The 14,345-nt window shown below is 39.0% G+C and overlaps 1 protein-coding gene across 2 annotated transcripts in view; it reads right to left on the minus strand.

Moving 5' to 3' along the window:
• Positions 1 to 14,345, minus strand: part of LOC131989702 (multiple C2 and transmembrane domain-containing protein 2-like) — a 51,514-nt gene that overhangs the window by 19,315 nt on the left and 17,854 nt on the right. Inside the window, exons 3-9 of one of the 2 annotated variants that reach the window (XM_059355011.1) lie at positions 11,770 to 11,820; positions 10,105 to 10,210; positions 5,488 to 5,630; positions 5,091 to 5,167; positions 3,427 to 3,541; positions 3,215 to 3,247; positions 1,325 to 1,495 (exon numbers count right to left, since the gene is read on the minus strand). In XM_059355011.1, the coding sequence (XP_059210994.1) occupies positions 1,325 to 1,495; positions 3,215 to 3,247; positions 3,427 to 3,541; positions 5,091 to 5,167; positions 5,488 to 5,630; positions 10,105 to 10,210; positions 11,770 to 11,820 (696 nt within the window). The remainder of the gene's footprint in view (positions 1 to 1,324; positions 1,496 to 3,214; positions 3,248 to 3,426; positions 3,542 to 5,090; positions 5,168 to 5,487; positions 5,631 to 10,104; positions 10,211 to 11,769; positions 11,821 to 14,345) is intronic. The other variant, XM_059355018.1, reaches the window with a different exon arrangement.

The raw sequence follows: 14,345 nt of genomic DNA on the forward strand, positions 1-14,345 counted from the left end.
ACCAGTTGCAGTCCAATTTTTTTAACCACATTTGTATGAATGCTCCGTTCTTAATCAGCTTCAGAAATAAACATTAGAAATCCCAATCACACATGAAGGCATAAAAGCAATTGCTGTCATTTTGAACCTGCATATAAGAAAAAGGAGTGATGTGGCTCATTAGCATGTAGCTTTGATGTGCAATGGATGATGTTGCAGAATAGCAAGATAATCATCAATGACAAAAGCCGCAGCGCCAGCAGCACAAGAAAGTGAGCATCACTGTGAGACATCATGCAGCTGCCAGGATGAGCATCGATTAGAGCTGCTCATGTCAGGCAGCAAAAATCCATTTTATCCTACTCCACTGCTCTCTTCTACATGATCTGTGACCACGTCAGAGATTATAAGAGCATTAAGACCCCATCATTTGCACTTTGGGTAGATTATTGTACTATTGCATTAATTATAAGGCACTCTTGACAGAGTATCAGTTTGGCAGACATGAATGTAAAATTAACCCTTTGGCCCTCACTAGGGAAAATTTTGGTTTTCTCATTTTTCAATAATTCTGGCTGTGTTAATGCATTTGGCAGAAATTCTGGCAAGGGTGTGAGGTTTTTTTTGTTGTTGCAGAATTTTAGAAGGTTGACCTCATAACAATAATGGCATTGTGTAAACAAAATGGCATTTAAAGGGTTAAAATTATGAAAATATATGAATATTTACTAGTGATGATCAGAAATGAAGTTAGTTTAAAGATTTAACTCAGGGAAAATGGAAATTAACATCAATATGATATAATTTTATGGCAATTTTTGACACTGACATGCTTTTGTACATCAGATTAAGTCTTTTAAAGAAAGTCAAGGGTTAAATACATTGTATACATGTATATACAATGAATTATGTATGTATAAGAGATGCGCTGAATAAAATACATTATGATGTATAATGCCAATCTCAAGGAAAATAATACAAAAATAGAAATCTCTGGTTTTAAAAAAACATTTCAAATATTGTACCCAAAACATCACCATCACTTCGCATGTTTAACCTCATACATTACCAAATGTATGAGGTTAAATTAGTATTATTACAAATTTTACACTTGCGAAAGGTGAAGGGGAAGATTAGGCAAGAAAAATATAAGTTATGGGAAGTGAAAGTGTAATAGTAAAGGAGAGTGTTAAGGACTGGAGGAGAAGAAGACGAGGAGAGTGAGGTGAAGAAAAGAGAGAGGAGTGTGGGGGTGGGGCATACACAGGGTTTAGGAATAATACGGACAATTCAAAAGGCGGAGGGGAGTGGAAGAGTTGAAGAGCATTAGTCCTTCATCCAGTACCTTGCTTTTGTAACTCTGCTCTCCCAGTCTGAAGCGAACAAAGAGCTGACCTCCCTGCGTGTCCAGCGGCAGCTCCTGACCCTCCACCAGAGTCACTGACACAACAGAAGTCCACAGTTGACTCTTCTTCATCATTTCTGACAGACGAAAACTATTAGAAGAGCCTCCCGGCTGGGATTTCATCACAGGAGAGAGGAGGAAATAGATTCAGAAAACAAATAGAAAGATTTCATGCAACATCAGGATATCTAATTCTTAAATTAAAAAACCAAATCAAATATCTTTTACATATTAACCAACCCACTGTCTCTCTTACAACAAAGCATTAATCAGAGACAGGAGAGAGAAACTAAATAAACCAGTCCAGAAAATAGACGGGATGGGATTCTACTGAGTAATTGTCACCTATAAAACACAAAGCTTAAATCACGCCACAATTCAGTGCTTTTACAACAAGCACCCTTGAGAGACGGCTGAATGAAACAGCATTGGTTCTACTCTCCAGTGTAAAGAGAATTAAATTGTTCCTTCAATTCACTGAGAGATTAGGTAAAGCCTACAGTGGCTACGCTGCGTGTCTCTTCCACATATAATAGGGAGCCATATTCTAAGATAATTAGCTGAGCTTACATGAAGACGCAGCACTGTAGGGAGATACATTTAACCCAGATTCAATTAATGCAGATCAAGCTGACAGTCCTGTCTGAATCTGCTCTGCTACATACATAAGCAGAAAATCACGTTTCAATTAACAGACCACAGTGAATGCACTTGGCAGAGTGCAATTAGCATCTGAAGTAGCAGGGGAACATGCACTCAGTGGCCACTTCATAAGATACAACTAGAACTGTGTGGCTACAGCTATATCTATAAACATGCAGTCATAGTCTGAAAAGAGCACAGATACCAGGTGTGGCAGTGAGAGCATCACAGAAAGAGCTGAACTGCTCAGATTCATAGAGTCATGCATTACAAATGATAGGTTGTACAGAAAATGGCATGATAGGCAAAAAACATGCATTGAGCAGCTGCTCTGTGTATGAAAACACCTCCTCAGTGATGAAAGCAGATTATTTTTCTCATACTGTCTGTGTGAATATACATGTATTCACCCTCTCAGGCCCAGTCTGGTCTGATTAGTCAGTGTTTTCGGGTCTTCTGCATCTTTGCTTTCAGCAATTTGCACTTTTTTTGCACTTTTATTTAATTTTTACTGAGGAAATAAATTAATTCAGAAATACTTATTTTAGCAAACAGCGGAGTCGACCCCTACAGACAGACAGAATGCAGGTTTGAGGCATTTCTGACTTTGGCTTTACTTTTCAAACTCTTCAGACTTGTGGCTTGTTTCAAAGGTACACTAATTTTCTATAAAAGTATCTGCTGCAGAGGGACAGTGTGTTTCTTTCACACCACGGAGGAATAAGTTATATCAAACATGGTGATTTGCTGCCCTCTTGTGAAAAAAGACAAAACATATTCAGATCAACTCATGGACAGGCAACTGTAAAAAAAAAAATAAGTGTTGTAATAAAATGTTGGTCAACCGGATGACAGCAGTGTTCAGCTTTATTGCACACTGTGGTACACATTTGACTAGAGTGAACTGTACTGACAGAGCCCTGATGCACACCGATTCATTACTTTAGACTAGAGTTGAAGCTTTATATTTCTCTTTCTACATATATCTAGTTTTTATTCTTGACGTTATTATGATTTTGTTTTATTTAAACTTGGCAGGAAATTCTAAATTAAAAAGACAGTTTGCAGAATCAAACCATTAAATTAAAGCCATTTGGATTAAATGTTTAGGAATAATTGGTCAACACTGAGCATTTTTTGCTCTCTCTCTATACAAAGTGGGGATTTTAGATAATGTTTGAGCCTTACCCTAATACTTCGTTTTCTTTTTTGCGGCCACCGCTGTTGACAGGAGCATGCATGTTAGCAGCAAAACAAGATGACACTGTGGTTAGTAGACAGAAACATTGGGTGCAATAAATAAAACTATATATGTGCAATAAATACAGTGCACAACAAGTATCCCTTCTGTTAGATGACATGCAATGCATATATGCTGAATCTATAGGAGCTCGCCATACATGGCCTCTTTTGCTGTCTCCGTCTCTGAGTGACAGACTCATGTCCACGAGCACGACTCCCATGTCATCCTCCAGGCTGTTTGGGTCATCCAGGGGCAAAGACAGCTCATTGACCCTGGAAAAAAGCAAATTTCAGTTTCAATTAAAGTTAAACAGATCTAGATCAGAGATGGGCAGCCATAACACAGCAGCACAACATCAACCAGAGAGAGGAAAGTAAACAGCAGCTAGAGGACACTGAATACCTGCACTGGTACTAATGAGGGGACATTAGTTTTGTAAAATACATGCTGAGTAACCAGATTATCAATTACACTCTCATAGAGTAATAGTACATCAGTGTCATGGAGGTGACAAAAATGCACAAAATAAGCTTCACAAGCCATTTAGCCCTGCATCTTTTGCAGGCAACCTGGTCTCACAGGAATCCGTGAAATAGCCACGGGTTTGCTTAACTCAAAATCCATGGAATAGCCACAGAATCACTCAAATTTCCGTGAAACTGACACGGATTTCGCTACAATGCAAGTTAATAACAGTCATATCCTGTGGCTATTCCAACATACAAAGTGGTTATGTACATTCACCGAGTGAATATTTAGAAAATAAAACATATATTTCTCGCTAGAAATGTGATCAAAATCCATTTTTATGCAGAAACTAAGTCAAAATATTGATTTTTTCACTAAAAATGAGAGAACTGTCCGCCATGTTTTGTATTCTGACCGCCGGGACCTTGAAAGTCACGTGACTTGGAACAAACCAATAGGAAAAAATATTAACTTGCATTGTAGAGAAATCCGTGTCAGTTTCACGGAAATTTGAGTTATTCCGTGGCTATTCCACGGATTTCGAGTTAATTGAATCCGTGGCTATTTCACGGATTCCTGTGAGACCAGGTTCTTTGCAGGACTGTTGTATTAGACTGTGCACCTGTACTGTGTATAATAATGTAGTGTATGGACTTGAGTGTATGTGGATGCTGATTGTGTGTGAATGGACAGGTTAAGAATTGAGCTGGACTTTTGGAAGGAGGAAACAGTGGGACATTGTGTATTGTAAAGAGTAAAAATGATATATAGGGTCTAAAGAAAAGTTTAAAGCTGACAATTATTGTGGGAATCCATTCATACTACAGCCCGAACAGTTGATGCAATACTCACTATAAGCTCACACTCTACATGCTAAAAACAAAGAAAAGACTCATCAGTACTCTACTAGTAGAGTGGTTTCCAACATGACAGTTGGGAAGCTCCTCAACCCTTTATCAGGCGAAGAACCGTATTTGGTAACTTCAGCGGATATCCAAAATAAAAAATAAAAACATTTAGAGAAAAAAGTTGCAAATTTACTAGATTAAAGTGGCAGATCTAAAAGAAAAAAAGTCGCAGATTTAAGAGAAAGAAGTGGGGAAAAAAGCAACTTTATTCTCGCAGATTCACCACTTTAAATCTCTTAAATCTGCAACTTTTTTTTTCCGCACAGATTTGCCACTTTAATCAAGTAAATTTGCTACTTTTTTGTCGACCTCATTTTGATATCCACTGAAGTTACCAAATATAGTTCTTGGCCTGATAAAGGGGTTAAGGGGTCCTGAGACAAATCTGAGAGGTTCTGAGATCATTAACAAGCGTTCACCACCGAACTGTCCCTGTGACACTCACTTGTCCATCTCCAGGTCACTCAGGAAGACGCTGGCAGAGCCCATGAAGTCATCAGTTGTCAGATCACGGTCATATACCTGTGCCACGCCAAACACAGAGACAGTGTTAATGCAAAGAGCATCATGGAGACAATTATGGTAACAGGGATATATTGCTGCATATTGGACTTCCCTTATGCACCATCTGGGGCTGCACCACCTCAGGTGCAATCACTGAAATTCCCCAAAGCACCATGCAGTGCAAAATATCTTACCAACCAGGGAAACACCAAACTGACCACATCATAAATCTAACATAAATATTACCTTTACTGCAAGACCTGAACACAACAGTGACACTTTGTAGAATAATTCACTTTTTCCATAGTATTTATTTATAAAAAGTGACAGTAAGTTACCTTGATGTACAGTTTCTGGTTCAGATCCTTCACAGGTAGAGAGAAGGTCTCATTCCATTTGGGGTTTAGGTCTTTATAAACCACTTTGCTTTTGTAGAAAGATTTCCCATCCAACTTGAATTTCACATAAGGGTCGCTGGTACCTGAAAATGATGAAAAAACAAAAACAAAACAAAGCAGTTTGGATTACTCACTGATACTTCTTGCTGCTGTTCCATACTCCGATTAATAGTACTATCTTATTTATAGATTTATTTGCCCATTTTACTGATAAATGATAAATGTATACATTGTGTTTATACATATAAATTGTGTTAATTGTGTAAAATGTAAGAAAATACTGAAAAATAGTATCATTTCCCAGAGCCTGAGGTAATGTCTTCAAATATTATTTTTTATACGACCAACGGTTTATATGTTCATGAGGATTGGTCCATGATCATTTCATCATTTCATCATTTCATTGTTTGACAGAATTGACACCAACACTACTTCTGTTTTCACTCAAGTCTTTCTAGAGAAGGGGCCGACTTCTCATATCGACTGGCTGTAATAAAAAGCAACGTAATGATCCTGATTCTTTATAAACCATGTTTCTATAAAGCCTTTATCCCTTGTTTCTTAAGGTAGAAGGAAATGTACCAGTTTCCCATAAAAGGTATTACGAGCCTGCTCATAATAACATTTCTCATGTGTCTGTGCGGAGGATGTGGTTTCTTTCCTCCCCAACTGATGGGACCACAGCTTCCTGAATCAATAGCCAATCAGATTCAGCCTCCAACATGAAAAGGGACAATAGCATAAAACTTATAAAAATTAAAAAAAAACAAGTGTTTGTATCTTAGTATCTTATGACTATTGTATCACAGGATTCAGAACAAAGCATTCATTTTTCATTATTAAGTGTTTCTATAGATCTCAAATTTGTTGCTGCTCTCTCAAATCACTTTCACTTCAAAGTAAAGGAAGTACAATCTGTGACTTCAGCTGTTCAGTCAATCGACCAGCCGAGGGCAGCACTCCACCAAACACAGTTTGTGGTCCATTAAGGCATCCATGTCCTATGCCATCATTCCTGTTTCTGTATGGTTTTGTTCCTATAATATAAGCATTACATTGCAATCCTATTATACAACAAACCTGTGTTGTCCATCAACAAACAGCTGTCAGCCTATGCGCCGCATGCAGTGAATACAATCTGATTAAACAGAAAAAATAAAAAGGGTGTTTATACACTGCTTTTAGAAGACTGCACGGTCTTAACAATAATGCAGGAGAAACCAAATCCTCCTGCGCTTTGATCCTCCCCTTCATTTTCTGCATAGTCTGTACCCAAAGCCAGCTTGTGTAAATACAAAGCCACACAAGAGGGGAAATGTAATCCCAAAACATGCCCAGAGAAAGGCCATGCGTCATGAATGCTGGGTGTGGCTCAGACAGGTTCTAATATGCAGCGAGGAATCCTGCCCCGGCTGTTACAGGAGCCGCACAGTCAACCTGACGCTCCACAGTCTGAGTCCCTGGAGTCAATAACACTGTGTGTCATCAAACAGACACTCCTGGCCATCATTAATGAACGAAGGCTAAACACACAAACGGAGGTCAATGCAAGCGAACACACACACACACACACACACACACAACACAACACAACACACACACACACACACACTCAGTCAGCTACCTAAATCATATCATCACCTCCACAAAAAGGGCTATTCTCCTGCTACTTGAAGAAAAAAAATGCAGACTTCTCTCTTCTTCTCATTCGGCACTTTTGTTTTGCACAAAATCTGTTGGAAGTGCGAGACAATAACTTTATTGTTGACATTTGTAGAGTACAAAATGACAGGTGATCTTAATACAGACGTGTTCTGAGCAACAATAAAGAGATATAAGAAAGAATATTCATTTTGAGTTTAATTAAGGTTTTCAAGGACATAGGGTATGTTTTTCTGCAGAAGCTGGGCTGGGGGGGCTGAGGTCTCCTGCTGTCTGAGGGGTCTTTGTTTGCTTGCTGCAGGTAAATAATCTCCACTTTAAACACACACACACACACCAACACACACCCCGACCCCCCCCCCCCACACACACACACACACACACACACGTCAGAACACTCTTCTGGATACACGTTATCTTAAAAGTTTGGTATGTTTATGACTCACCAAAATGCAATAAAGAAAGATTGTATTTCATAGACTTCTTCTCTCTCTGTTGTTTCAGAACAGATACTGGACACGGAAAATGTTACATGAAAATGAGTAAAACACATCCCAGCACCAGCGTGAGAACGCAGCACGAATAAATGAAGAACACTAGTAGGTCTTACTCACTGGGACAGAGATGCACATGAACGTGGTAAATGATGACATAGGTGACAAACTGTAAAACCATGTGCCATAAGTAACAGGAATATATGAATAAGACCAATGAGAAACATGCAGCACACAGTATATAGCATTCTATACAGAAAAAACAGGAGGGTAAAGTCAAAAATATTATAATTCCACTCCTACACTTCTCATTTGCTATTGTGTTTCCTAAAGTGCCAAAGAGTTACCAGATCCTGCATAGACCCAACTTCCCTTTTTATTTTTTTACCTCATGGTTGTTTAAGATCCTGTTGATGTAGTGCTGTTTGCATAATAGCCTACTAACATCATCTTACCTGCACTGTGCCGCTCTATATCTGCACGTATTTATTCACCAAGAAAGATGTGCTGTATACTAGAGACCGACCAATACAGGATTTCTGGGGCCAATGGACTTTAACTTTGCTTTTAAGCCAACAAATCTTACTTTTTGCTAGTCTTATAGGTTTGTATTATGCCTGTTCAAAACATGTTGGCAAAACAAGCTACCTAGCTAGTGTTCGCTGGTAAGTTAGTGTTTGTTATGCTAACATTACCTCGCCCTGCAGGTTTGTATCCCCAGCTCTGACTTCTCTAAAAAAACAAGATGGTAATCACCAAAATGCCAAATTGAGACTTTAAAATGCTATTTCACAAATCAATAGGCTATGTCCACTTCATTTATACATATATTATTATTTATCATCTATGACAGTGATTCACAACAGGGGGGGTCGCAAAGCCCTCTTGATTTTAAGGGATGTAATAAATCTAATGTGTTAAATATAGATGAGTCACTATTTATTCATTATTGGGACAAAACAAATAATTAAGGGCTACATTAAACGTTTATTCATTTATTTAAATAGAAAAATCACTATAGAAAAGTTTAAAAATAAAGGCTATATCACAAGAATAAGGACATCCCTCCTGCAGTATACACAGGTAACCTCGCCTAGCGGTAACCTCATCTAGTGGTAACCTCACCTCCTGGTAACCTCGCCTAGCGGTAACCTCGCCTAGCAGTAACCTCGCCTAGCGGTAACCTCGCCTAGCGGTAACCTCACCTAGCGGTAACCTCGCCTAGCGGTAACCTCGCCTAGCGGTAACCTCATCTAGAGGTAACCTCGTCTAGCGGTAACCTCATCTAGAGGTAACCTCGCCTAGCGGTAACCTCACCTAGCAGTAACCTCGCCTAGCGGTAACCTCGCCTAGCGGTAACCTCGCCTAGCGGTAACCTCGCCTAGCAGTAACCTCGCCTAGCAGTAACCTCACCTAGCGGTAACCTCGCCTAGCGGTAACCTCGCCTAGCGGTAACCTCACCTAGCGGTAACCTCGTCTAGAGGTAACCTCGTCTAGCGGTAACCTCATCTAGAGGTAACCTCGCCTAGCGGTAACCTCACCTAGCGGTAACCTCGCCTAGCGGTAACCTCGCCTAGCGGTAACCTCGCCTAGCGGTAACCTCACCTAGCGGTAACCTCACCTAGCGGTAACCTCATCTAGCGGTAACCTCATCTAGAGGTAACCTCGCCTAGCGGTAACCTCATCTAGCGGTAACCTCGCCTAGCGGTAACCTCATCTACCGGTAACCTCATCTAGCGGTAACCTCACCTAGCGGTAACCTCGCCTAGCGGTAACCTCGCCTAGCGGTAACCTCACCTAGCGGTAACCTCATCTAGCGGTAACCTCACCTAGCGGTAACCTCATCTAGAGGTAACCTCACCTAGCTGTAACCTCGCCTAGCGGCAACCTCGCCTAGCGGTAACCTCACCTAGCGGTAACCTCACCTAGCGGTAACCTCACCTAGCGGTAACCTCACTTAGACGTAACCTCACTTAGACGTAACCTCATCTAGCGGTAACCTCACTTAGACGTAACCTCATCTAGCGGTAACCTCACCTAGCGGTAACCTCACCTAGCAGTAACCTCACCTAGAGGTAACCTCACCTAGAGGTAACCTCACCTAGTCACAGAAACACAGAGCTAAAGGAAAAATGGCGAATATCTCAAAAAGAAAAAGAGAGGGTACCATGAAAGTCACATTGAGTTCTGCTTCATAGAAGCAATGGACAATGGGGGGGTCGCAAAAGTTTACAATGGTAAAAATGTGGGTCCCTCAACAAAAAAGGTTGGGAACCACTGCTCTATGATACCATCACCACATCATACTCAGAGAAATCAGCTGATATATCCGTACTGTTGCTGATAGTGAAGTAATGTTGGTGAAGTTGTAGTTTCAGAAGTACAAGGACGAGGTTCTTACCACAGCGGTCCCTGATGACAAGGTTGCGTCCTTCCTTCAGGTTGATTGTGAGCAGGTAGGACCTGTGAAGATTCCTGGAGATGCCCGTCTCGTTGCCCATCTCACTCTGTACACACACCAAAACATTAGCGTTATTTATTTTATTACAACTAGCAGATCAACTGATCAAATCAAGGCTTTCTGAGCAATCTACCTGTGTTTAACCATACTTTATTAGATACCCCACTATACCTAAATATAAACATGATTTTCCCCAAAAAATATTTTTATATCTCTATTTTTTTATTTTGTATTTAAGAATATTATTAATGCTAATTATAATTTGAATAAGGAACTATCTGATACAAGTGAAGCCAAACATTTGATACCAGCTTTCTATACTTGGAGCTACAGGCACATTTTGGTCAGGATGTTAAAAGTATTAAGATAAATTCCCAGCACAAAACAAATCATACAATTTCATATTTTTCCCCATATTTTTTCATATTTAATTTCCTAATTCACTTATTTGACATGTTAAAGATTTTATTAGAACTTATCAGTCAGAGGTCTGCTACTAATTTGTAAACACAATCATTTTTTTAATGTTAGGAGTACTTTGATTATGTGCATTTTTATTATATAAAATATAATGCATAATAACAAAATTTAAGTATGTGGTGTCCACATTGTCCCTTGCTACACAAGTTACACAAGTTAATCCTGAAAATGAAAGTCTGTGACAACATTAAATCCCGTACACACTTTCATGCCTAAATTTCAAAACCACATGTTCTTCACATCGGGGAAATTACCTGTTGCATTATTTCTATTTAGCTCAATTTTGTACTTCTTTAGTTCCTCTTGTGTTACAAACATGTTTGTTCTATTGTCTTTGATTAAATATAAAAAGCACACTCTATAGATGGCTGTATACAGTCGTGTGCCAACTATGCTTCCTGGCCATGCAATGGATTATTTAATCACTATTAAGCCTTTCCACCAAACCAAGCATCTTTCAGAGCATAAACCCCGGTTGCCTGAGATCACCCGGCTCAACATCCCAATCCTGCCCGACCACAAAAGCCAGGATGACACAAACCGAGCACTGCCTGCAGTCCCATCATGTCCCGAACACAACACAATAATCTGGAATTAAACTTTGACACGAGTGTGTGTCAGCCAAAACACAATGCTGCCGTCTGCGCGGTGACAAAAACACAATCACAGCCACTTGATGGTAACGGTCTGCTGCAGAGATCTTAACCTTACACACTAAACTTTTCAGCACGATCTCATTATTTATGACATAAACCATTAGCAAACATCATGGTAAATAATACTGTAGGCAACTGGACTTGAACATTACTTTTTATTGCATAGTTATATCCTGTCTGGGTCTGGTATGTGTTGTGCTGTGTGTGTGTTGTCTCCTTTATTTGTATCTCACCTATGTACTTGCTGTCTTTTATATTTGTATTTATTTTTAATTTTTTAGGGACTACGGATGCAAACTAGCAGCCTTACTATAATCCGGCATATTTACAAAGATGTCTAACGATGTTCATTAATGTGCACTGTCCAAAAATCCAAAAATATCCAAAAATAAAGTATTCGTATTAGTAATATTAAAATGACATCAGCTTAACAAAACAGAATCACCATTCAAATTGGATTTGCACTTACATTTTGGTTGTCCCCGTCTCTTAACCCGTGACCATCTTCATAGTTTTCATACTGAGGAGACAACAAGACACACACATTTCATAAATCAATCATGTGCCTTTTGAAGAGGCTCTTGCAAGAATGTAAAGTCCCAGTTAATGAAAGAGAACGTTTCAGTCTCATGATCAGTTAAAAGGAACTGAACTCTGGCATTTCTACCACCAGAACAAATCCTCTGAGCATTTATTAAAAATTCCTGTATCCCGGGGACTGAAAAGCATTTCACTAATGAAAAAAAAGGGGAATTTGCTTTTCTGCCTTCTTTCTGCTCTTTTGTTCAGTACAATTAGACTTTAAGCCACAACTGACTCAGCATTGTGGACTGAGTAACAACATACAATTTGTTTTTGAAAAATTAGTACTGAAAATAACAATTAAAAAAACACAAATTATACTGAATTATTCCATGTTTTACAGTAAATTGAAATTGAAGTTCAGGTTACCAACTGTTCACAGGGATTTATAGTTAGAGCAGAAAACTACAGAGACAGCCAGGAGTTTTATAAGCCTGAGAAGCTTGATAGTTTAAAAAAAAATCGTTATATTTAACTGTGCAATATTCTGATTTACGCCGACATTAATTAAGGCAGAGGTTTTCAAACGTTTTGTGCCCAAGGCACACCAAAGTGCAAGACAAAATCTCAAGGCACATCTGTATTCATATCGGTTTATCACACGTGTTATCACTCTTATCACTCTGTGAATGTTTATTTATCTTTACTTTGATGTGTCGCACTCCAATAATCAGGGCCTTCCACTCAGGAAGGAAGTAGCCAGTCAGTGGGGAAAAGTAGCCAGCTAGAGGGGTCCGGGGGGCATGCAGACCTGGACTTTCACCAGGAGAACGGGGTTGGTGTCTCGTGTGAAAACAAATGTAAACGATGTCGTTTAAAAATCACTGAACTTCCATGCCTCACGTTACCCAACTATGTCACTTCCAGTAGTTACGTCAACCGCACAAATCGCAAACTGTACATTATATTTAGAATGTGAACAGCGATAGGGGTCGTTTTAAGGCTCATATGGGTCATTGTGGGTTGCATCTAACTATTTTTCTGCCTAAAAGCTAACCAACCTGCGACCGCTTGACAACATTAACCAGGCGTTTAAAATAGCAATTATTAGATTTAGGTTTGAGGACATGATGATCTCCTGCTACTGTAGCAGAAACTCATTTAGACCAGTAGTTCTCAACCTTTTTGAGTCACGACACCCAAATTTAACATGCATGTTGTCCCTGTTCACTTTATATTTTATTGTTACTTTTAATCTAAGTCCTCTGCTATAAGTTTAAAGGTCCATTCTGACCTCCTGAGTGTGTAACGGTCAGCTTCAAGCCAGAGACTCCTTGGAAAGTGATAACTCTCTACTTTGGGATTTGTCAGAAAAGACACAAAATTACCCAAAAAAGAATTAAATTGACCAAAAATTACATAAAATTGACCCCCAAATGACGAAAAATGACCACAAAAAGACACAAATTTACCAAAAAAGAAGCAAAATGACCAAAAACAGACACAAAATGACCCAAAAAAGAAACAAGATGACCAAAAAAAGACACAAAATCACAAAAAAAAAGACGCAAAATGACCAAAAAACAGAAACAAAATGACCAAAAAAGACACAAAATGACTAAAAAAAGACGCAAAATTACCAAAAAAGACACAAAATGACTAAAAAAAAGATGCAAAATGACCAAAAAAGACATTAAATGACCAAAAAGACTAAAACACATTAACACATGAACACTTTAACACAGTGGAAACAGAGCTGACTTCCAAAATGATTTGGCGACCCCCAGAAATCATCTCGCGACCCCAATTGGGGTCGGGATCCCAAGGTTGAGAATAGCTTTTTTAGACAACAATGCTGTGAGTCATACTGCATTAATATTGTATGGTTGTCACAAACTTCCATGGCACACCTAGACGCGGCACATGGCACGCCATTTGGGAACCACTGAATTTTAAGTTATTTGCCTGGACAACATTTCTACAGTTTCTTTGTTGTAGTATACAGAATTTCATGTTTTTGTTTGCCCTTTTTAACATATATTCATTGTTATAAATGAAAGTATACTGTACACCTTTGTAGCAATTATTTCTTATAATTTCTCCGTTTTTGGAAATATTTCTATTCTACAATGAAGCAACTGTCCTTCAAGTTTCTCCTCAGGATTGATACATTATTTCTGATTATGATGATAGTGGTGATTATGTGTTCACTTGTATTGGGATACTTGGAGCCCAATCTCAGAGATCCCAACCACTGTGAAGGGGTTCATGACTTTAGTGACATTTTCAAAGACATCAATTTGTGAAGGTTTCAGGCATTCACAGGGCTGAAAAAACAAACAGTTTTTCATGCAGTGTATGCATCAGTCTTTCAGGAATTAAGACAAGAATGGTGATTTTCCTGTTTGTTTGTAAAAATGTCTATTCAACTCTGGGGTAAAGTTCAAATTCTAAGGGAAGTTCAAGGGAACATGTTCTATCTTTATTTTTTGACTTTCTACAACACATTGTCTAGTGGTGACT

The sequence above is a fragment of the Centropristis striata genome, chromosome 2 (assembly GCF_030273125.1).
Source record: "Centropristis striata isolate RG_2023a ecotype Rhode Island chromosome 2, C.striata_1.0, whole genome shotgun sequence".
NCBI lineage: Eukaryota > Metazoa > Chordata > Actinopteri > Perciformes > Serranidae > Centropristis > Centropristis striata.